The following is a 24902-nucleotide window of genomic DNA, read 5'->3' as shown; positions in this document are numbered from 1 at the left end:
CTCAAACCTAAACCAAAGCTTCCAAGCTTCAGATCTGAAGGGTGACCCAGGACCTAGCCAGCACTGGAACTTAGGGCTGTCAGCTTCCTCAAATGTACCTTATTATCCTCATCCCGGGCACATGAACTGTGGCGTGTGGAGGCAGTCAGCCCTAATAATATTTGTACACAGAGAGAAAGGATGTTGCTAAGTTCTAGACATCTCCTTGTCACAAAAGCCTTCCTGGCATAAGCTTGGGACAAGTTTCCCAAATGCTGGGGTTCCAGGAAGTCACTTACCTTTGTAAATAAAACAAGGAATCCTAAGAACAAACTATTCGACTTTCTTTCATCTCCTTTCTTCTATCCAAGCCCGTCTTGCATAAGCAGGATGACCTCCCATTGGGTGACGGGTATGTTGTAAGTGAAACGTTTACAGGCACTACAGGAATGACCTGGTGCCTCGCCCACCTCATTAGAATTCTAATTGGGGTGTGTAGGAGAGGCTTCTATAAATGGTAAGGCAATCCTTGGCGCCGGTCTCCCCACACCATCTCTGTCATTCCCAGAGGAGCCCCAGGAAAGGCAGAAGAAGCCGACCATGAGTGGTGAGTGTGGTGTCTCTCCAGCAGGTTCTCGTGGGAACCCATACTGCCCTCTGGGGCTGGCAGAGCAGCCAGCTGGAACAGCGGTCTGTCTTGGGGACTCTGTGTTTTGGGGTGTCTGTGTTCTAGAGTACCTGCTGGGTTCCGCTGGCATATTTCAGTGATGGAACATGACTGGGATGGATAGAGTGACAGGCAGGATGTTCAACACAGCCGGGGTCACATTCCCTTTGAGGACAAGCGTTGTCTTATTGGTACTGCTTCTCCATTGCTACCTATAAAGTCAAGTGGGCTTCTCAGTACACTTTTCCTGGCTGTCAGTAGCAGGGACAAAAGAAAGCAACTTTCACAGGGCGAGAGAGACATACACACACGTGGAAGCTGAGGGTTGAGAAACCATCAACTGGAATGTTCCTAAGTCAATTACAGATCCTCTAACCCTGGCAGGCTCCCTGACTTAGCTTGCTGTATGGAAACCCAGCAGTAGATGTGGCAAGCATGTCACAAGATCTCGACTGTCCCTATGAACAGCACCAGGGAAGGCGACTGGAAAGGAACAAGAAGTGCAGGTTTTCTGACTCCGTGGTTACTGTCGAGGATTTGGGCCCTGCTAATTACTGCCTGTCACGGTGATCGGCCTTGGACCTTGACGGCAGCAATGCCAAACCCAAACAAGGCATGAGTCAAACCTGTAAAGTGTGGTGAATGGTGGTTAGGAGCAAGAGAACCAATCCAGATGTGGAAGGTGGATATGGGCCACTTGAGAAAATCTCCAGATGAGGACTGGGCAGGGGATGTTTTTACCATCCATTCCCTCTCATGAATACAGGCATGGCTGAGATGCTAACAAAAGGAGCTCTGGGGGCTTATAATGTCACCAAAAGGGAATGACAGTTGTCATCTAGTACAACTGTCTTCTGCCAGGAAGAGGCTGGGGCCTGGGTATAGGGAGAGCCTTAGGAAAGTCAAACAGCAAGTTGGTAGCAAAAATGGACTGAATCCCCAGCTCCAAGGTGCCTTTCCACTAGGCTCTGTGTCCAGATCTGAGCTCAAACCCGATTCCCAGCAGGTGAGCCACCAGACCTTTTTCTTGAGCTAGGACTTCAGCTGCTTTCTTGCAGAGAAGAGAATTCCTCCTGGGTTCCTGACTTCTTTGTATGCACCTACAGCCAGCTAAGGCCCCTTTCACAGCTTTATTTCAGTTCCTTGGACCAGAGAAGTATCCATGCTCTCTCTCGACTCCATATCTTGAGACTCCAGCCCATCCATTGTTTGCATTGAAGACCAGATTACACCACACACACACACACACACACACACACACACACACACACACACACTCACCACCCTGGCTCAATGGCCTGTCACCTCTCTCAGCATCTGCTACCTGCTCATCAGAGGCAGAACCCACTGGGCCTTTGGGCTGCTCAAACTGTAACTGTCACTTAGGATTACATCCAGGAGTAGGACTGTTGAAGTAGTTGGCTTCCAGCCCTGTCCCTGGTGATCTTAGAGGGACTCTACCCTGTGAGTCTGTCTGTTTCCTCAGCTCTAAAGTGGATTGTACTCATCTAGGAATGTCTATGAGTATGGCTTAGCAGCACTTAGGAGGTTTTTGTTTGTTTATTTGTTTGTTTGTTTGTTTTTGTTTTTTAAAGCCTGTTTCCTCTTTGCCTTCGGATCTTAAGAAAACCGGATAAGAGAGTGACCCCTGTTGAGGGTGCCAAGGGAGAGCAGGGGAAGGAAACCGGGTATATATCTGACCAAGACATTGTTTCCATATAGAATCATCAGAGAGTAGTTAAAAAAAAAAAAAGTCTAAGTTTTAAAAAGGAGAAACCATCATGGGATAAAACCCATTTTCTACTCCCTGGTGACTTTCAGAGGACCTCTTCCTAGCTCAAGTCACTCCAGCCTCCCCGTCACCTTCCTTTCACACGTTCCTAGGTAGCCTTGGGTCCGCATACTCTTCTTGTTCACCTCTAATGGTTTTCCTATGTCACCCCTTACCCTGCAGGGCTGTGGTTTACACATGGTGCAGTGCTGCTGTTCTCCTTCCTCAGGGCCCACATGCCAGGTTGGGGTGTGTGCTGGAGTTTGAAAATTCTCTCTGTATCGCTTGGGAGGAAAGGAAACAGGCTGGGTCTCTTGGGCTCAGAGATGGCTTCCAAAGGAGACTGCATTCCCCTTGCTGAGCCTCTCTCCCTTGGGAGATGATGGTAGCTGTTCCCCTTCCTCTCCCCAAGCCCCCAACGGAGCAGCTACACAGCTCATTAGTGTGAAGGAACTTTCACAAGTATGAAATGATGCATAGGACTAAGGTAACTATTCTCTGTCCCAGCCACACATTTAGAATCGGCAGGAAAGGTTCTTCTAAGTGCCAAAGATGGTCCTAAATCCGGAGCCCCTGCTTTGATTGGTTTGGGAAACTCTTGGATCAAGACATTCCTCTCCTGATGATTATTCCCCTGTGTGTCAAGGCTTGAAGCCCCCATCAGGAGAGATGACAAGCTCTCTCTTTAGGGAGGAAGCATGTGAAGACCTTCGCCTCTTATCTGTCAGCATGATGTCGGGGCACGGAGCAGGCTGTGGTTAGTGGCTTCTACAACCACCATGGTAGTTGGCTGCAGCTAGAAGCTTGGAGTTAGATTTTTGTCAAGGAAAATTGGATTCCAGCTTGGCCTTTGGGTTCTGTCTGAGCTTGGGATATTGGAGAAATGAGTTCACCCAGGGGAACTTAACCCCCCCCCCCCAATCTGTAAATTGGTGTAATGCCGTAGGCTTTTCTGAGTGCTAAAAGATGCAGGTGCAGTGCTCCAGGCCTGGCGCAGAAGGAGCTACAGCCTTCCCCACCCAGTGTTGACCTTAGAAGAGGCAGATGTTGAGGTCTCGCTACTCCCTTTGCACTGTTGAGACACCCACAGTTCACAGACATTGAGGTCCTTACCCAAGGCCTCTCTGCCTGGCCAGGGTTTCACCCCAGGAACTTTGCCAGACCCTTCCCCTGCCTACTGACAGATCCTGGCCTTGACTGTCAGGAAATGCTATAGTGTGTGCTGTACCAGGCTTGGAGGTGTTTGGCTGTGGAGAGAAGCTAAAAGCAATGGACACCAGCTGGAAAGAGAAAGGAGAGTGAGTCCTATTGAGCCAGGGAGTGGGTGGCCGTGACCTGGAGCCTGAGGGAGTAACCTGAGGAATGACTCCTGTTTCTGTGGCCTGGATCAGAGACCTGGCTTCCAGGACTAGCTCTGCTTCTAAACTACTCTGTGCTTTCAGTAGGTCACTTCTGCGATTTTGCAGTGGGAGAGGGGGAATCTGGTTTTCTAAAGTGAAATATGAGAATTACATTGAATTATATCCCCAGTTTTCAAGACACCCATTGCAATCCATTTCAGATTGTGACATTACTTTAGCAGACTGCGACCAGCATATTTTGTAAGGTGATGTTATGGAGAAAATGTCAAGAATATGTACATTACAGTATTCAGTTACAAATCAATGTTAGAGAACACCGAAATATGTTTCATAGTGTGGCCTCTATCCTGAAATCCAGTCAGCTAAACACAACTTTTAGGATTTCCATTAATTGGGACTCCAGAGCTGGCTCAGTAATTTAGAGCGCCTTTTTCTTTCAGAGGACCCAGGTTCAGTTCCAAACACTGGCACGGGGTCCCAGCCATCATAACTTCAGTTCCAGGGAATCGGATGAACTCTTCTGGCCTCCCAGGCATGCACGTGGTGCACTGACATACATGTAAGCAATCCCTCATACACATAAAAGATTAGGTAGAGTATAATTTCCATTAGCATTAATTACCTCTGGAAATCTGAACTATAAGAATGCACCTTTGTCTAAAGGAGACACAATAAGGAGTAGAGTCCACACAAGTTTGTGTAGGAGACCAGCTCCCCAAGCTTTAGGCCTGCCGTGATGGTGCCCCACTAGCCCCTTTCTCAGCCCAACACTGAGGACCAAGGCATCCTCAGACATCCACTGCCAGCAATTCCTTTATAGATCGGGGCTGTTAAGGGCCTGTTTAGCTGATGGTAATCTCCTGTCACAGTCTGGCATCGTCTTATGCTGACCTGCCAGACGTGAGCCCCAGAAGAGATGGGAAGAGCTATACTCACAGGGTCATAGGATTTTGACTACTTGTAAATGGTAGTGAGCCCCCAAAAGGCAACGACAAAAAAACAAGCGACATGATGCTCATTCCTTCCTTACACAAGGGATCTGAATGTAGGGAGGTCGGGGAAGGAAAGAGAACTACACAGTTCTCAGAGCACAGGCTCTGACCAGCTCACAGCTTACTCTCCCTCATGCATGGCCCTGTGTCATCTGAGGTGGATATTTCAAGCCCCATCCCCATCACGTTACACCCCAGACAGCAGGACGGAAGAAAGGGGAGGAAAATAGGCCAAGCACATTTGCCAACTGCTGTCAAAAAGGTCTCCTGGCTGGGTTTGATGGTAATGATGAGGTGATGTCATCTAAGCCCTGGGAGGCTGAGGCAGGAGGATCAAAAGTTCTGGCAAGCTTGGACATGTTCAAAGTGTATGGACATAGAATACGGCCATACATTCAAGGCACTCCTGGGCAACATAGTGAGACTCTCTCAGAACCAAAGATCTTCTTCAAAAGAATTGAATACAGAATCTCCAAGAAATACTTGCTTCATAAAAGCTCTTTTCACAACAGCCAAAATATAGAAACAACTGTCTGTCAGCTGAGTAATGGGTGTAGTCATGTAACTGAATATGGTTCAGCCATAAGAGAATAAGCTATGCCAACATTCTACAGCATGACAGAGCCTTGAAACATTGCAACAAGGGAAATGAAGCAGACCTCAAGACTGTCACATACTGTGTGGTTCCATTTATATCAGATCATCCAGAACAGACAAAACCCTAGAGGCAGGAAACAGACCAGAGGTCAGGAGACACTAGGGAGGAGTGACCATGGTGGGCATCAGACCTCTTCTGGAAACTAGATAAAGTTCAAACAACATACAAATATACTAACACCTACTGAAGTGTACCTTAAAATTCTCAAGATGTTCGTTTTTATCCTATATACATATCACAGCAATTTAAAAAAGACTCATTGGAAGTTCTGACCTATAAGCCACTGGCCAGACATAGTTCATGTGTATCTCCTGACGGGAACCTGTGACATACACAGCCTATTAAAATGGTTTAATTAATTAATTAATTAATTGATTTTTAGGAAAGGGGGAGCAAGTTAACTTTGGGATAGAATTTAGCAGTCTTTCTCCATCAAGAATGCTGGTGATACTGATATTTGCTGAGCAATGTCTTCATCCTGACACTGATACAAAACAGTACTCAGCCTAGTGTGGAACTGGGAAGTGGTCTGCAGTGAGACACCAGGGCATGTGACTGCAAGCTGCTGCTCTCTCCAGACTGCCCCATCTTTATGCAGGGAGCATCTTAGAAAGCTAATGAGTTGTTTCTCAGAGTTCCTTTTCCCCCTGCACGCACAACCCCCACCCCCACCCCCGCCTCCCAGTATTTGAACTCAAACCCAGGCCTTTATCATGCTAGTCTTGTGTCCTAAACCAAACTATGCCCCTCCTCTTTCTTTTTCCTGCTGACAATATTTAAGTGTGTGACTTGATGGCTCAACTGCAGACCAATGAGACTCTCCCTTCATCTCTTCCTTTCACCCAAATGAGCATAGAAAACACTCAAAGACTAAAACATACTCATGAGCTTTTGACTTGAGGAGACCCCAAGATGGCTGACACCTTCTCCCCTTTTCCTTCTTACTCTCCTGGCAAAGCAGACAAAGTGTTCTGTTAAGAGCAATGAGTTGGGCGTGACCAAAGGCCCCTGGTGCCCACAAACATGAGTTCCTGATTCAGAGGTTCAAGGGTGGAACAAGGTCTGAGATAGGCAGCCAACAGGTCTTCTTGTGCAGCTCTCTCCGGGACAACAAACCAGATAGAGTCTGTTCACTCACTTTTCCCAAAGATTGTCCTCTGAAAACATGGTTTGTCCCTCTAGATTCTCACTGTCCCTACTTTTTTTAGGTTACAATGTCAGTGGGTAGACAGCACATCCTGAGGACCTCTTACCACTTACAGCAGCGTCTGGGTTCTGAGTCTTCCATGGGACCTATTCCCAAGAGAAGAACTGGGGACACAGTGACAGAGTAGAGTCAGTAAGATCTGGTGGAAAGGAAACAGTTTGCTTCTAGACTGCTTAAAGTGCTCCTAGTTAACAAACCGATGAGGTTTCCACACCAGCCAGACCTCTTGGTGCATTAACTAGGTGCCCTATGGCTGAACTCAATCCTGACACTGTTTGGAACTTTATGGAATAAAGGCTCAGTTTCACAGGTCTGAGTTAATCCCACAGATGTGAAGAAAAAGACTGCTGACCCAAATTATGGACAAATTAAAGCAAGCTTTGTTTTGGTTTTAGGAAGGCTTCATTACATAGACATTCTTGATTGATTACAGAGCTAATTAATGACTCAAAATGACCATAGTCATTGATGATTATATCAATTTCCCTTCCCTGAAGAACAGGGTCATGGTAACCGAAGTCTCTAATCCTCTGATGACATGGTTGGTTTCCTAGGCAACCAGCCACTATCTTGAGGCTTGAGCTCCCAATCACCAGTTATCTTAGTTTAAAAAGACACTCACCCTTTCCAAGATTCTAAATGTTTTAGAAGACTTACGCCAAGAAAAGGCGGAGACCAAATGCACATGTCTGATTGTGTTACACAACGTAGTCCACGCTCTGCTGATTTCTAGGTACCGATGTGATGCTCTGTCTCCTGAACTTGTTTGCAGTTGTCAGAGTTCATCCATCGTATAGATACATAATGGGTTTTCTGTGTGGTCAACAGTTGACACACTGCATGCTGGTGACACGTATGAGTCTACCTTTCCTTCTTCCTTCAACTCAGGAAAGCCTTCCTGATCTCACAACACCCCTCAGGTCTCTCCTGACAGTGTAGCTACTGTACCCCACTCAGGAAGGAGAAACTATGACCAAGGCTTCCCCACATCTTGGCTCTTTCATCTGTAAAACTCTGACTGTAACTCACAGCATTAATGGGTTAAGGCATGTAAAGACTTGGGCCTATTGTTAGCACATCAAAGTCCAGCAAACTTCAGCTAGTGCAGTGATGTCACCACCACAGTCACACCAGAGTTGACCCATCTGCTGCCATCTCTGGTAGGAAGGATCAGCTCCTTACAGCCTCAGCGCCCTGAAGTTCAGCCTCATCTCCATCATTCCTTCCAAGCACAGTCACTGGTCTCTGGAATGAATGAGGAAGGCACAACTACAGCAAAGCACATAAACTTTAGGAGAGCCAAGAGAGGGGTAAACCTGTGTGTATGGGAACAGATGCCAGTGTACATGTGGCTCTCCCCACAGCAGAGGGCCAACTACTCTCTCTCTCTCTCTCTCTCTCTCTCTCTCTCTCTCTCTCTCTCTCTCTCTCTCCATTTGGTTTTTGTTCTTGTCTTGTTTTTGGTTTTGGTTTTTGGCTTTTTGTTTTTTCAGGCAGAGTTTCTCTGGTGTCCTGGAACCTGTAGACCAGACTGACCTTGGACTCAGAGATCCACCTTGCCCTAGACAAACCCTAGTCCATGGCTGTATAAATCTCTGTACATCTCAGCATCTGTCAGACAATGACCTATGTCTGAGCTGTCTCCATCTGACACAGAAATGTCCCTTAATTTGTGTAAAGTGCTTTAACTTATTGTCTATAAATATTTGTTGGGTGAATGAATGAATGAATGAATGAATATTTAGTACCCTGATCCAGTGGCAAGATTACACTGTAAAACCCTTTACTCCAAAAGCAGGATTTGGCTCAGCATCCCAGAGACAGAGAGCATCTATGTGAAGTTGCTCTGGTAGAAGCCCCTATCTCAGACCCCCCCCCCCAGTTCTCACCTGCTCTCCTTCTCCCTTCAGGACAGGATCTCTGCTCTTGACACACAATATGCCTCACTTTCCAGACCCTTTAGAGCCTTTTTGTCTGGTATGCAGCATGTCCTTTGGCATCCAACAAAATCCTCCCCTTTCAAGGTCTATGTAAATCACACACACTTACAGGGATGGTGTGATGGCTTACGTGTGTACATCGTATGATGTTAAATTCAGGTATAACATTTCCATCTCCACAAATATTTCTCATTTCTCTAACAATCAAAGAACTCCTTACTCCTGTGACTTGAACCCCCAGACAGCATTTCCCCAGCTATCTGTCCCTGCATAGTCTCCAGACTCTGCTAAGCACCAATCTGTCCCTCCACGTGTACGAAAACAACCTTTTCATGTTCCATGAGCGAGGCCATGTTACACCCTGTGCCTTGCTTATGCTACTTAACGCATGTCCTCTGGTTCTAGCCACGCTTGTCCCAAAGAATGAGATTTCATTTTGTTTAATATCTGAGTAACACTTCATTGTATGTAGAGATACCACAGTTTCCTTATCCATTCATGAACTGGTTTGTAGTTAGGTTGTTTTTATTTCTTGTAAGCAATGCTCAAATAAGCTAGGCATAGTGGTACATGCCTGTAACCTTGGCCCCTAGAAAGCTGAGAGAAGAAGGTCATGAGTTTGAGGTTAGCCTGGGATAAGAAGGTCCTATCCCATCCTCCCCCACACACACAAATGCTAAAATAAACACAGAAGTAGAGATTTTTGTTTTACTGATTGCATTTCCTTTATTACATACTGGTGGTGGGATTGTTCAACCATAGGGCAGTTCAATTTTTAATTGTCTTGAAGGGCTGCCATACTGTTTTCCACAATAGCTGTACTGTAATAATTTCCATCTTTACTAATGGTTGAGAGGGCTGTTTTTCACTCAGCTCATATTATTTCTTATCTTTTGTATTTCGGGAAGTAGTGGTTCTTACCAGAGCAAGATGGTATCTCGTGGTTTTGATTTGCATTTCCCTAGTGATTAGGTATGCTGAACACCATAAACCTTCATATATAGCTTTCTGCCAGTTTATGTTTTCTTTTAAAGTCAAGTATTTTCAGTAAAGCCTTTTCTGGTCTCTACAAAAACAAAACAAAACAAAACAAAACAAAACAAAACCCTTCTCTCTTGCCTACACTTTCTGTGTACCTTTAGTTGAAAGAAACTGGATTCTTCCCATCTCATCCTTCCTATGGCTTTTTCTTGTCTTACCGACTGAGAAAGACCTTTGAACACTCAATGTACATTTCACATGTTTCTATTCCCAACATGTCTGACAGTGCTTTATAAATAATAGGTCTCATTCTCTCTCTCTCTCTCTCTCTCTCTCTCTCTCTCTCTCTCTCTCTCTCTCTCACACACACACACACACACACACACACACACACCACTTTGAGTACCCCACATTCACCCCATTCTGTATGCTACATTTTGAGTTGTATTTAGAATAGATTTGGTTATTTATTTATTTATCTTCATCTCGGGGTTGTCAGCTCTCTTGCCTGCATATGCGTCTATGCATCACCTGTGCTTGGTGCCTGCAGAAGTCAGAGAAGGCCTTAGGGTTCCCTGGAACTGAGTTACAGACAGTTCTTACCCTCACCTGAGCTTTGGGACTCTAACATGGGTCCTCTGGAAGAACAGCCGATGCTCTTAACCACTGAGCCATCTCTCCAGGCCCCAAGACAGTTACTTTTTGATGTCGGGTTTTCTTTGTTCATTTACATATTATTTCATTCACTTCTGTGCCTAATCAGTCAAGTGGAGTGCTAGGCCTCAAAATATAAAGATCAAGATGTATCCTCATGGACAGTCTGTCAACACACACAAAGGGGAATGATTTCTGGCAGTGGGAGGTGCCATCATATACTCATCAAGGTATATTTCATCGTGAAAACAGAGAGCAGTTTGTTTTGCAGGGGAGTGAGTGATGTAACATCTCAGCTATAACTCAAAAGAATACGATTTCTCAACAGGTTGGTTTGAGCTAAATGTCTCATAAATTATGTCATCTCCCATAAGCCTAATGTAGTTTCGCTCCACTGCCTCCACGGTCATCGGAGAAGTGGAGGAGGGTGGCTTCTGAGACATTTGTCATAGGAAGCACTTGCAAGCTGCTTCTGTTAATAGTCCCCAAGCCCCAGGACTATCAATGCTGCTTAAAGCTGTGACTGGTCTCTCTGGTAGCCAAGGCCAACACCAAGAATTTGGTAAACATAGGAGTAAAACATATAGACATCAACACTGGCTAGTTTGAGAGTGGAAAGATGTGTTTGGAGTCATAGGATTCACCTCCCCTCAGTTCTGTTGGAGTTCTGATGACACCCACTTCTCTTTCCTTTCCTTTTGTTTTAACCTGTGTGTGTCCAGGAGCACACTGTGGTATGCTCAGGAACGTGCTGTCTGTAGATGTTGGGATACCTTCCTCCATGTTTCCTCACCATATTTCCCAGGGAAGGACTTTCCTGGAACATGGATCAAGCTGTTTCAATCTATATTGCCATGACAGCAAGCCCCGGGGACCTGCCTGTTTCCATCCCTAGTACTAGGGTTACAGCTGTGCACCAACACACCCAGCTGCTTATGCAAGTGCTACAGATCTGTACCAAGGTCCTCAGGGTTTCACAGTACATAGTTCATCCACCAAACTGTCTTCCCAGTCTCTCATGACATGGTTCTTCTTGAACCATAGCTGGTTGAGTGATCAGCCTCAGTTCCCTGAGTGTTCAGCCTATTCCTCAAGGCCTAATGACAAGTCACGAGATGGATGGAAAGAGTCTGAGCAGAGGGGATAGTGTGTGGAGCGGCTTGGCCATCTGAAAGGCGGGACGTTTATGTGATCTTGGGTCATATGAGTTGGAGTATTTGAATACAGAAAGGGTGAATGGGGACAAGTGGTGACCGTTCTGCTATGGAGAATCAAAGCTTTTATGTCTTACTGTGACTCCTACACGGTCAGCTAGTCACTGCCTCCTCGTACAAGGATGCCTTTTTGGGTACGCTGTGCACTTCTTCCCTCTCCGTCAAGACTTCAGATTCTACTTTCTGTCTCACAGCTTTACAGATCCAAAACGTCAACTGGCAGGTGCCTATGAATCGAAGGGCGCATCACACGGACAAGTTCTCCAGCAAGGATTCCATTGTGCGGAGAGGACAGCCCTGGGAGATAATATTAGTCTGCAACCGAAGTCTTGAGTCTGAAGAAGATCTGAATTTCATTGTTTCCACAGGTACTCACCATGTCCCCTCCACACATGCCTGCTGGGTTACCTCTGAGGTCTCACTGGACTTTGGGCTATGTCTTGATTAGGGCCAACTATGGGAGCATGAGACCTATGGTCTTCAAATCTAGAAGGCTGTGACTAGCATGTTCCCTCCAGTTACCTCAAGTACAATGATGATATGCTTTCCTGGATGAAGACCTAGATCAGCGGTTCTTACTCTTCCTAATGCTTTGATCCCTTAATACAGTTCCTCATGTTGTGGTGACCCCCAACCATAAAATTATATCATTGCTACTTCATAACTGTAACTTTGCTACTGTTAGGAAACGGATTATATATATGTGTGTGTTTTCTGATGGTCTTGGGTGACGTGGGACCCACAGGTTGAGAAACTATGGACCTAGGGGGACTCACAGTGACATCAGAGCCTGATTTCTTCTAGGTCCTACCCAGCTCCCTTTGTTCCCTTCATTGTCTGTTTTTCTGACAGGTCCCCAACCCTCTGAGTCAGCCAGGACAAAGGCTGTATTTTCCATCTCTGGGAGAAGCACGGGTGGCTGGAAGGCAGCGCTCAAAGCCAACAGTGGCAATAATCTGGCCATTACTATTGCCAGTCCTGTCAGTGCTCCCATTGGATTGTACACACTGAATGTTGAGATCTCCTCCAGGGGCAGGGCCTCCTCTCTGAAACTTGGCACGTTTATAATGCTCTTCAACCCGTGGTTGCAAGGTAGGTCTTTAAGCACGGCATTCCCCACACATCCCTGATAGAAACAATGAGTGTGAAAAAGAGAGATGGCTAACCTGTGCCCCGTATGGGCTTAGATCTGGTTGGAGAAAGCCTGTGGGCCATGGAAGGAGCAGAAAAGCTACTAGTCAGGAGGTCTGCACTTACCTGGCTGTGTGACTCTAGACAGTTACACTATCAACTCCATCCTCAAACCCTTCCCATTAAGTGTACATTGTGTCGTTCCCTTCTAGAGCTCCCATGGGAGTTTGCGTGAGTGTTTATACCCCGCACAGCATGATAAATTATAAGCGCCGATAGAAGAGTAAAAGTCTACAATGTGGCAGCACCCTTCTATCTGAAGGAGCAAATATCTCATCCTTAGGTCCAGTTTTTAGACTCTTAGGTCAGCTTAGCTTCTCTCTCTAGGCTGAGTACCCACAGTGAGAGCAGGAGGTATCATAGCCCAAGACATCATTCTTCAGTAGAGATTGGGGGATGGGCCCAAGATGACGCTTGCTCTAACCCCAACACTAGTCTTCAAGAGTGGGAGGACTGATTTCATTGGTTCATGGTGGCATCTGTTTTCTCTCTCTCTCTCTCTCTCTCTCTCTCTCTCTCTCTCTCTCTCTCTCTCTCTCTCTCTCAAACAGGGGATGATGTCTTTATGAGTAACCATGCCGAAAGACAAGAATACGTTGAAGAAGATTCTGGCATCATCTATGTGGGCAGCACAAATCGAATTGGCATGGTTGGCTGGAACTTTGGACAGGTAAATGGATCATAAGACTTGGGTTGTCTCCCTAATACACAAGATGCTTGGGGCTTATAGCAGACTGTCCCATTTTCCTATCCTGTCTGTTCATTCATTTGGAACATCAGTTGATCATCTACTCTGTTCTAGACCCTAAGTTGAACACTAGGGATACAGACGAAAAAAATCTGCTCCAAACGAGTCACAATCTAGTTGGCACGATGGACACATTACTGGATTGATGAAGTGAAATATTTCTGATGCCATAACACACAAATAATTACAAGACCCAGCAAAGAATCTCATGACAATAATGTAGCTTCTGGTTTTTATTCTACACAAAATTGTGGTGAAGCTCCGTTATTGACTATGCTTGGCCTTTCAAACCCATAGCCTTTGTTTTTGCATTGCCCTCTGAGCCCAAAGAGTTCCCCAGTTTTCTCAGCTTAGAAGATGTTTAGGAGAGCCTTTTCGCCTTTCATTTTCCAGGCCATAGGTAAAGACATTAGAATGAAGTACCTTGGGCAGCCAGGATGCCTGCATTCCCAGAAGTGGGTAGGCAGGTGCATGCATATCCATTTGAGGCTCCATTATGTAGCTAACTGCATCAAGTTTCTAAGTTGAGGCATATAAAGTTTGCAAGTCCAATGGGCCTCTCTTTCCATTGATGGCCGACTAGGCCATCTTTTGATACATATGCAGCTAGAGACAAGAGCTCCGGGGTTCTGGTTAGTACATCATGTTGTTCCAACAATAGGGTTGCAGATCCCTTTAGCTCCTTGGGTACTTTCTCTAGCTTCTCCATTGGGAGCCCTGTGATACATCCAATAGCTGACTGTGAACATCCACTCCTATGTTTGCTAGGCCCCGGCATCGTCTCACAAGAGACAGCTATATTTGGGTCCTTTCAGCAAAATCTTGCTAGTGTATGCAATGGTGTCAGCGTTTAGAAGCTGATTATGGGATGGATCCCTGGATACGGCAGTCTCTAAATGGTCCATCCTTTCATCACAGCTACGAACTTTGTCTCTGTAACTCCTTCCCTGGGTGTTTTGTTCCCAATTCTAAGAAGGGGCACAGTGTCCACACTTTGGTCTTCATTCTTCTTGAGTTTCATGCATTTAGCAAATTGTATCTTATATCTTGGGTATCCTAAGTTTTGGGCTAATATCCACTTATCAGTGAATACATATTGTGTGAGTTCTTTTGTGATTGTGTTACTTCACTCAAGATGATGCCCTCCAGGTCCATCCATTTGGCTAGGAATTTCATAAATTCATTCTTTTTAATAGCTGAGTAGTACTCCATTGTGTAAATGTACCATAATTTCTGTATCCATTCCTCTGTTGAGGGACATCTGGGTTCTTTCCAGCTTCTGGCTATTATAAATAGGGCTGCTATGAACATAGTGGAGCATGTGTCCTTTTTACCAGTTGGGACATCTTCTGGATATATGCCCAGGAGAGGGGAATGCCAGGGCCAAAAGAATGGGAATGGGTGGGTAGGGAAGTGGGGGGCGCTATGGGGGACTTTTGGGATAGCATTGGAAATGTAATTGAGGAAAATATGTAATAAAAATATTAAAAATTAAAAAAAAAACAAAAAAAATAAAATAAAATAAAATGTAGTGTAGCAGACAAAAAAAAAGTTTCTAAGTTGAGTTTATGCATTGAGTTAATTAAAAGGGAGAAAATAAGGAGGATGAAAGTACATGATACACCCTAGAGTGGGAGCAGGGTGACTTGGGGTGGGATAGTTTGTGAATGCCTTTCTTAGGAAGGAGCTTGTGAGCCTGAGGAGAGAAGGGAGGCTGCTGGTTAGCTAGCTTGAAGAAGAACATTTTAGGAAGAAAGCGAAACAAGCGCCAAGACTCAGGACAGGAAGAGCTAGCATGTGCAACAATTCACATGGCTTTTATTTTGTAAAACTATCTTTAGTTATGTCTTCTGCCACATACTTTATCTTTATTTCTAGTTCTCCAGGAATCTAAATGGTATACTCAAGATCACAGTCAGAGGTACAAAGGAACTTTGAGATGAGTTTGGCCTGATCACGTAGAGAAACTAAGGCTAGAAAGGCTGATATTTTCCTGAGTCCACAGCAAGCTGAGAGTGGACTGCAATGTGCCGTCTCCTGTTCATGTTAGTGGAGTGAGCTCGGGCTTATGTGGATTGAGAGAGCTGGTGAGCTTGCTGGGTAAAGACTAGTTATGGTGACTGCTCCTCAATGGCTCTTAGCTCTGAAGAACACAGAGTGACAGGGCTTGGGCAGGACCCGTGGTCTTCACCGTTGTGCTCCTTGTTCCTGTAATTAGCCAACAAACTGGGTCATTTCCTTCATCTTAACATGTGGTTCCATTATAAACAGTTTGAAGAAGACATTCTGAACATCAGCCTCTCCATTTTGGATAGGAGTCTGAATTTCCGTCGTGACCCTGTGACTGATGTGGCCCGCAGAAATGACCCCAAATATGTTTGCCGGGTGCTGAGTGCCATGGTAAGTAGCAGAAAACAATAGCAAGTAATACTTATCGTGCTATCATGTATCTGCGTGTCAGACCCATGAACTCATGTCTCGTGTTTGGTAGCTATGACCTTGCCCATTTTGCCAATAGAGAACATGGGACTCCTATAAATTAAAGGGCTTACCTGACATTTATAGTGACCAAGCAGCAAAAACAGAACCGGACCCCAAGCATAGTTGGTTTCAAAGCTCTTTCTGCCATATGGCAAGGCCTGGTTTAGATGGCATGGGAACATGCCCTTTAGGTGTTCTCCAGAGACAGAATGAGAGGGAGGAGAAGTTCTGCTCCATCATGAGACCTCCTAGGAAGAGGGGGGTGTGCCCAATGAGACTGGAATGTGGGCCTCCTCAGCAGCATGGAACCCTCAAGTTTCCTGACAGGAGGAGAGCAGAGAGCCCCACTCAGTTTTAGACAGCAGAGGAGGTTCACACCTAGTCACAGTGTGTCCTTGTGAGTCAAACAATGTCTTGAGCTATCTGGTCAGGGCTTCTTTCCATTCTCATGGACCTATACATGAGAACAGCACACACACACACACACACACATCACAGTCCTGGAGGAATCCATGGCTCTGCACTCAAGTGTGTACAGAGTGTCTCCATCCAAAAGGATCTATCTGTTTAAAAATTTAAAGTTCACTGTGTTGGCACTTGGAAGCCTGAGGAGGCCAAGGGATCATGGGTCAGTCTTGGCTTCACCGAGGAACCCTGTCTCCAAAGAAAGCTAAAAATCAAAGTGAGCTCTTCCATTCTAACTTCCCTGAACTAAGTAATCATATAGAAATATCTTTAGCATCATTTTATGTTGTTGGCCCGTGGTTTAGGCACACCTTGGACTATGCCCAGGCTGCCCAGTTACTTTGTTAGAAATCTAAACAGGCTTTGGGTAGCATGCTGATGCCTAAGATTAGTTAGGCAGGGCTTCTCAAAAGAACAGGATCTGGAACAGAGCCTTGTAGGAAAGAAGTGAGATGGGCCCAGAGACCTACACTTAAGACCTACAGATCCAGGAAGGCCTTGGATATCCAGAACCGGAGAATGGAGCACTGGGCTGAACCTTTAAAAGCAAGTTGCTTAGATAAAGGGTAGCCGATGGTGGCAGAGGTCAAGTAAGACTGGAGATCAGGGCCACTTAAAAAGCCAAATCTCTTGCCAACAAGTAGAGTAGTTGAGTCTAGCCTCAAAGCCAGCTGGCTCTTCAGCTGCTGACTCACTCAGCCTGGGGCCAATCCACGCTATCTCAGGGCTGGTTTCCTCAGACATGCCTCCCTGATGCTCTCTCCAGACCCTCCTTTTGGGTTGGGCCAGGCCAGGAGTTAATTATGGCTTCTGCAGAGCTTTGAAGTACTCGGCTTTCAGCCAGCAATGACCTTACCCCAAGCACCCATGACCCCTGGAGCTGGTGAGCTGCACATCTTCCCTGGTCAAGGAAGCTTGCATGGTACCCCTGGATGTGACAGAGAGCTTACCTCTGGGCTGGCAGCTAGGCAAGACTGGTGGCTCGTCCTGGGCCAAGATGCTTCTATGTCTGCTGTCCTCCTTCATACATCTTGGTACATTCATAGGCGCTCCAACGAGAAGGGATAGATATGACAGGTTGAGGAGCCAGTCTGTGAGGTCCCAGTCTAGCCTCGCACTGTACAGTTGGGATAAACAGCAGAGTTTAATGGTCTCTGAAAACTGGCTGGAAGGGTTCCTCTGATGAATCTACAGTGCACTTTGCCTGTATTGGAATGTGAAGGTGCAATGGTCAGGGAAACAAACTGACTCCCAAGATCCCCAAGAAGGCAGGTGACAGGGAGCACCTATGAGCTCTTTCTCCTCTCACACCTGGTGGTGTATGAAGATGAATGTGAGCATGTGCATTGCTGGAGATTGAACCTAGCTGCACACAGGCTAGGCAAGTACCCTACTACTGAGATAGATACAGTCCCTGGTCTCTTTTACTACTTTTAGTATGAAGAAATCCAGGCCTATACAAAAATAGAGAGAAATATGCAAGTCCTTTAGGTACTTGTCATTGGTTTCAGCAACTGTCTACTGAAGGCCGGTCTTATGTCCTCTCTGATCCCTTCTCCACAGGTGACTTGATGAACCTCAACATTGCACCCTTTGATATCACTCCATCTATAAGTACTTCATGCACACCTGTAAAAGAAGTGGGAAAATAGAACTCAGGCCTCCCAAGTCCTCATCCAGTGACTGTCAGTAGTGCTGTGTCCCATTTGTGCTCCTTATACTAGAATCATATTTAAGCTGAATTAATAAATGAACAAATGATTGAAGGAAGAAAGAAAGGAAGGAGGGAAGGAGGAAAGGAAGGAAGGACCATATTCCAACTTTATTTTTTTTTTTTGAGAAGTTATATGTTAAAGTTTCAAAGTAAATTTTAGAAGACAGGTACAAACACACACACACAAGCAGACAGCCATTGTCTTCTGCAAATAGGATCTCTGGGCCCTGTCTTGCTGCTGACAAACTGTGGAGTCTCCTGCTTCGTGTCATTCTGTAGTAAAAAACTGATGTCATCCAGAAGCAATCAGACTTGGCCCATTAAACAAAATACCTCTAAACTCATAAAAGCCCCTCTTCTTCTAAGTGATTTGCTACAATTTTCATTATAGACAGGTGTACTCAAGGCTCCATAGCTTCCTCATCTCCTACCTTGTGTTCTGACTTCTGTATGTCACTCCTGTAGACAAGGCATGGTATTAATTCATTTGGGATATGGGGATATTTCTATACAGATTAATGGCAATGATGACAGCGGTGTTCTTTCTGGGAACTGGAGTGGTAATTACGCCGGTGGTGTGGACCCAAGGACCTGGAATGGTAGTGTGGAGATCCTCAAGAACTGGAAAAAATCTGGCTTCAGGCCAGTCCAATTTGGCCAGTGCTGGGTCTTTGCTGGAACCCTCAACACAGGTGAAATGGGCATGGTGTGCCTTTTGTGGGTCAGTGGGCAGTAATGGAGTATGCTAGTGTACCATCAACAGCATCCTCACAGTCACTTTGGTTTGTAGTGCTGCGGAGCTTGGGGGTTCCCTCTCGGGTGATCACCAACTTCAACTCGGCTCACGACACAGATCGCAACCTCAGTGTGGATGTGTACTACGATGCCATGGGAAATCCCCTGGAGAAAGGCAGTGATAGCGTGTGGTAAGTGATGAGCCAGTTCCCTGGGCATAGCGTACCACGTATGAGGAAGTCTCCCCTGTTGCCCTGAACCTCAGTTCCACGCTGGAATTGGAAGGAAAGTAACACGTGAGTCAGGGCATTAGTTCGGAGTAGAAATGTTGCTGAGCTAACCATGTAACTTGCAGGACCTACACTGTAAGTTTTGGGAGAGTCTGATGCCAGTGGAAATCTGGGTTAAGAACTCCAGGAGACCACTGGAGGTTTATAGCAGTCATTAGCCCTGGTCCCAGTTGAGAAGTTAAAATAGAAGCTACTGATTTTCCAACAAAGAATACAAATTTATCTTAATTCACGCAACCCATATTACTTAATTTTTTTCTCCTTTAGGAAGGGTTACTTTGTTTGTTGTTTCGTTTTTTTGTTTGTTGGTTTGTTTGTTGGTTTGTTTGTTTGTTTGGGGTTTTTTTAAAGTGTAGAATCACTTTGCAGCCGAGGATAACCTCCAACCTCAAACTCAAGATGTTCCTGTGACAGCCCCTGAGAGCTAAGATTGAAGGTGTGCACCACCGTGCACAGCTTATTTTCTTAAACAAGAAAAAAAACCCAGTGCATTTTCTCATAGCTTATATACAATTATTATGTTTCTTAGTTGACAGGATGAAAACATGTTTCTTCTGGGTTGCAGGTGAAAATAAGAAAATGTATGTGTTTAAGCATCGTATATTTCTAATCATAAATACACCATAGTCACATGGAACCATATGCACACAGATATATATATAATTTATAACAGATGCCAGCTAGAAGTAGATTTTCTAAAGTTTTAAAATGAATAATTACTTATATCAATATGTTTATAGTATACACATATTATTATAGCTGTTTAAGGTTATACCATATGATAGGTTATTAACAGCTATTATCAGTGGAATATTCTGTATATATGCATAGATATCTGTGGCTCTCTTTATATAAAGTACCACACACACAGTCAGTAACCCATTGCTTGAGTCGGTTTTGAAGGACACACATATGCATAGTTGTTCACAAGTAGCCACATGACTAGAAGAACTTTAGAGCAGTTACCATTTTTGTCCAACTTTGAGCTTGTTCATATAACAGGGTTACTTATTATTTCCAGAATGTGAAGGTCCAAATTTCCTGAACTGTGTTCAGTCTAACAGAAAAAAAAATGAAATAAAAAACTAAGGAAAGTTTTTAATACAAACAAACCACCCCATGCCAACAGCTAAACTAGTAAAAGTGTCCCCTCCCCGCTACAGGACAGTGAACACAGATAATCCCCTATGATCACACGGCTTCAGGAGGTTTCCCAGAGAGCTTTATTGGGAGTCCTTTCCCTTTCTTGCAGATACATAGCTTTCTCCCTAGTGACATCAATACTAATGACAAGAGTTTTGCTTTCCAGCTTCCCACAAATTAATTTTTTTTCTTCTTCATGGTTTTGGTTTTGTTGTGGTATCTGAAATCTCCCCACAGTTAATTCTGATCACTGGGGGAAACCGTTCCTCCAAAGGAGGAACAGATGGCCGAACAGGAGCAGCCTGGAAGATCTCTGTGGGAAGGTCTCTTGTGGTTTCACCTGGCTGTGATGACCCCGTCACACCAGGAACTGCAAGGTGACCACAGGACTTAAGACTCCTCTCCTGAAAGCATCCACACAGTGTTGGGGACAAGAGACAGGGTACTGGAAGTGATGCCCAGGCCAGGGATTTAAGTCAAGCCCTGTGGGAACCCAGGGAAGGAACCCTCAAGAGAAGCTTCAACAAAAGAGAAATGTGGGGCTTTAAAACTGAATTCATTTTCTTGGCAGCTTGGTAATTTATTCCAAATATGATCACTTTGAAGACAGTAGAGCCTGAAAGAAACAGACCTGGGTGGCCCTACTGCCATTCTGTTGGCTTTAAGGGAGATTCCAGATCTAGAATCAGACTTCCTGTGGGGCCCATCACCCTCACTCTCCTATGGGACCTGTCACCCTCACTCCTCTCCTATGGGGCCCGTCACCCTCACTCTCCTAACTTCTTTTATGGATCCCTTCTCAGAAAGCAACGGGATTTGTATCCATCCCCACCCCCAACCCCCTTCCCTGGTAGCTGTGTGCAGAGAACCAGGCCTGGATGGTGTTAGGGTCCCGAGCCTTGTTTCCATCTCTGCTACACACCTACTCTGAACTTGTGCAAGCTGCCCTTGGTCCAGGACTTAATTATCATCCAAGTGTCTTCCCATAGTGTCTCAACCATATTCTTCTTCCCAGACCCTGTATTTGGTGTGAGATCTAGTTGCTCCCTCCAGAGACCCACACAGCAAGCACATCCAAGGAGAGAATAACTAACCTTTTATAGTAAGCCCAGGTTAATTTTAGGCAGAAAAACTTGGGTCTAAAGCTTCATGCCATAAATGTTGAAAGCTTTAGATTTACACTGCTGCCCATCAGAACCTGACTTTGCAGGTGACGATCGGTCAGGAAGCGCTTAGCAACAGCTGATGTGTAGCTGGATGCCAGCTAGTGTTCTCTGTGCTGACATCTACATTCACAAATCAGGGGATAGGTATTGTTACTTTGTATTTTCAGACCCAACCTACTGGTGAGGGACTGAGACACAGAGAAGTTGAATTAAATCTAGTTTCTTGGCAGCTTAGTAATTTATTCCAAAAGGACAAAATCTCCTCACAAAGCACTAGAGAATGCGATTGCTATTATTCCTGCCTAAAGCCTGAGACAACCAACAGATCCTATCTGGGTATTTTCCAAAGAAGGTTGGCAAGACATCATGGTGTGGAATATTAGGTTGGGTGCTGTCATCCACTTGGATGGAGAAGCACAGTTCCTTGGCTCACTTTAAACAGTAAATAACACTTCCTGATAAGACCAAACATATCCCAGGGGTGCCACAACGAAAACTGACTTGCTCAACGTCACACTGTGAATTTGTGACTAAGCTACAGTTAGAACATAATGGGTTTCTATTAACACAAAGAACATTAGGACTGGAAGCAAACTGAGGGAGAGAGAGAGTCCTGGTCATCTTACAGAGGAGTGAAAAGATGCCCACCAAGAGTTACAGCCAGCCCTCTGTATCTGTTCACAGACTCACAGACTCTGAACTGGAAATGTAGTTAGGCCTACCATGATTTTGTCTGTCTGAACATGATAGACCTTTTCATTATTCCCTAAATGATATCACATACCTGTATGTCACATTTATACTGTATTAGGCATTATAAGTCACCTAAAGGAGATATATATATACATATATATATATGTATATATATATATATATATATATATGTATACACACACACACACATATATATATCCTTTTTGAACATTGTAGAGTTTGGTTCCCCAAGGAATACTGGAACCAGCCCCTTGTGGCCTGTAACTTTTGAGCAGCTAGGAGACAAACACTCTCAATGACCGTGAGATGCTTAATTACTTCCTGTTGGTTTTATTGTCTGTGGGGTTTTTGTGTTTAATTTCCCACCTATACATTGAAGGGCTGGGCTAAGCATCCTCTGCAGTTTCTTCAGCGCTCCCTTGTAGTCACACATGCAGCCTCCAGCAGAGTACAGCTTCTCCCCAAGCCTAAGAGAGACAAGCTTTCTTGTTTATCCAGAGCCTTTGCTTTCTTCAGAAGCAGGATACTTGGGGGAACTTGATGTTGGGTGGTGGTGGTTGTTTTTAACCCAGGTTCTTGTTGGGCCACTGTGAAGGGGAGGGCTCTGGAGATTATTCAGAGTGTCAACCAAATTTTTAGGAAAAGTTGCCCAAGTTTTCTTGATAATTCTGCTTTTCTCTGTTCATTCTCCCTCTCCCTCCCCTTGCCCCTCCCCCTCCCCCTCTCCTCTCTCTCATCGTACACAGATCACTATCTGTAGATTTTGCAGAGCTTCAAGGTAGGAGGCAGATGAGGATTGCCCAGCCCTGCCCTGCCCTGCCTTGCCCTGCTCTGCCCTGCCCTACCTAGGGAGTGGTGTGTTCAAAGAAGACCTGTTGGTCCCTATTCTTCTTCAGTGACCCATCCCCTGTCTTCTTATACAGAGCTCTGCCTTTGAATTCCTGCCCCTACTAACCCTTAACCACTTGAACTATAGTGAGGTCACCAAGGCTGATTCAGGAGCCTTGTTCCCAAAGCTGTTCAAATTGGCAAGCTTGACTCAGCACTTGCCCTGGGACACTGGGTGCCAAGAGGTTAAAAACAGGGACTGTATAGAGTAGTTTATACCCGAACACAAAGAGCAGTGGTTCTGGAGTAAAAACAGAAGCAAGACACAGAGTTCTGCTCAGCACACTCCCCACATCTGGAAAGGGGTCCTAGTGACGCAGTAGCCAAGGCTATGTTTAGAGTTTATCTGCAGAAGAAACCTGGGGTTTGTGACCGCTTCCTAGGCAGAATCTCCTCACCCAAGGAACTCAAAAGTGACAGAGCATAGGACAAGCTCTAGAGCGGTGGTTTGTAAACTGCCAGGTTTGCATCATGACTCATTTGGACCAGGAGCTGGGAGAAGCAGGCTTCTGTGACTGTTAATAAGCACACAGTCCTTCTGAGGCCTGAGGCGGGAAGCCTGTCTTTGCCAGAGCTTATTTTCTCTAGTTATAGGAATTTTTAAAATATAAGAAAAGTAAAACTCGCCAGACGTGGTGGCACATGCCTTTAATCCAGCACTTGGGAGGCAGAGGCAGGCGGATTTCTGAGTTCGAGGCCAGCCTGGTCTACAAAGTGAGTTCCAGGACAGCCAGGGCTACACAGAGAAACCCTGTCCAAAAAAAAAAAAAAAAAAAAAAAAAGTAAAACTCAACTATAGCCATATTGTTCCCACGTTTTAACATTTGATAATTTCCTATGCATTCTTTAATGCTTTTTATTGAGTGTAGAATTAAGATAATTTTGCAAAGTTCAGGAACAAGATAGAACATGTGATGAATGCATCCTATTATGTCTCTCAGATGGAAGTCATCTCATGGTTCCACTTATAGGATTTGCTTGCTTTTTAGTATGGGACTGAGCTTTAAGTCTTTAAATGTTTTTATATTTATTATTTATTTAACTGCACCCCCTGTATTTGTGTGTGTGAATGTGTGTGTGTTATAAACATGCTCTCCTTGCTACTAAATATCCTTCAAAAGTGAAATTATTTAAATGTAATATGATCCATTACACAGTTAAATTATTACTGTGTTCTGTATTAATACTGTGACATTTGTTCCCCTTTCCTTCCTTTATACTTGAATTTCCTGAGTGTAAGTTGTGGAATCACTTTTCTTGGTGCCACAGTTTATGAATCATAAAAAAAAGGAACAGTTAATAATTTCCATTTTATAGAGTCAAAGATTAAAGGAGTTAATACAGGGGCAAGGCTATGTATCAATGGTAGAGGGGTTGCCTAACAGACCCAAGGTTCTGAGTTCAAGCCCTATCACCACACACACACACACACACACACACACACACACACACACTCTCACACGCACAGTTTTCTGCCTTGATTTTGTAATTAATTTTGTTTTCATTTTATCTTAGAAAATCTAATTGTTGATTTTGGGTTTTCGGTTTTGTATTTTGCGGGGTTCGTTTTGCTTCTGGGATGTGTGTTACTATGTAGCACAATCTGGCCTAGAGGTCACAGACTGCTGCTTTGGCGTCCCAGGATTAATCTGTGTACTACACACACAGCTTCCATTTGACCTCCTTACTTTATGCTATATTAGATAACCTCTCCGTGTTAAACACTGGCTTCATTTTGCTTGTTATTTACTTTACCGTGGTGTGATATTCTATTATAGCTGTGCAGCAATGTGTCTGGTCATCCCATTGATGGGGAATTTTTCTTCCAACGCTCTCACTCTCACAACCATGCTGGAGTGAGCGCCTTCGGCGGGACAACTGTGTATAGCCATGCGGTTTTCCACCGGAGAAATCCCTCAAGGTGGAAATACTGGCTTGGTGGG

General features: G+C 44.9%; 1 protein-coding gene across 1 annotated transcript in view; it reads left to right on the top strand.

Moving 5' to 3' along the window:
• The first annotated feature begins 1081 nt into the window (after window positions 1-1081).
• Window positions 1082-24902, top strand: part of Tgm3 (transglutaminase 3) — a 36208-nt gene continuing 12387 nt past the window's right edge. The window contains 8 exon segments of the mRNA XM_085828239.1: window positions 1082-1212; window positions 1508-1652; window positions 11591-11792; window positions 12277-12516; window positions 13167-13285; window positions 15635-15763; window positions 18538-18715; window positions 18814-18949. Coding sequence (XP_085684365.1) covers window positions 1082-1212; window positions 1508-1652; window positions 11591-11792; window positions 12277-12516; window positions 13167-13285; window positions 15635-15763; window positions 18538-18715; window positions 18814-18949 — 1280 coding nt within the window.

The sequence above is a fragment of the Mus caroli genome, unplaced genomic scaffold (genome assembly GCF_978045245.1).
Source record: "Mus caroli unplaced genomic scaffold, Mus_caroli_1 scaffold_2, whole genome shotgun sequence".
In the NCBI taxonomy this organism is placed as follows: Eukaryota; Metazoa; Chordata; class Mammalia; order Rodentia; family Muridae; genus Mus; species Mus caroli.
The sequence above is the reverse complement of the archived record's forward strand: the minus strand, read 5'-3'. Positions and strand labels throughout refer to the sequence as shown.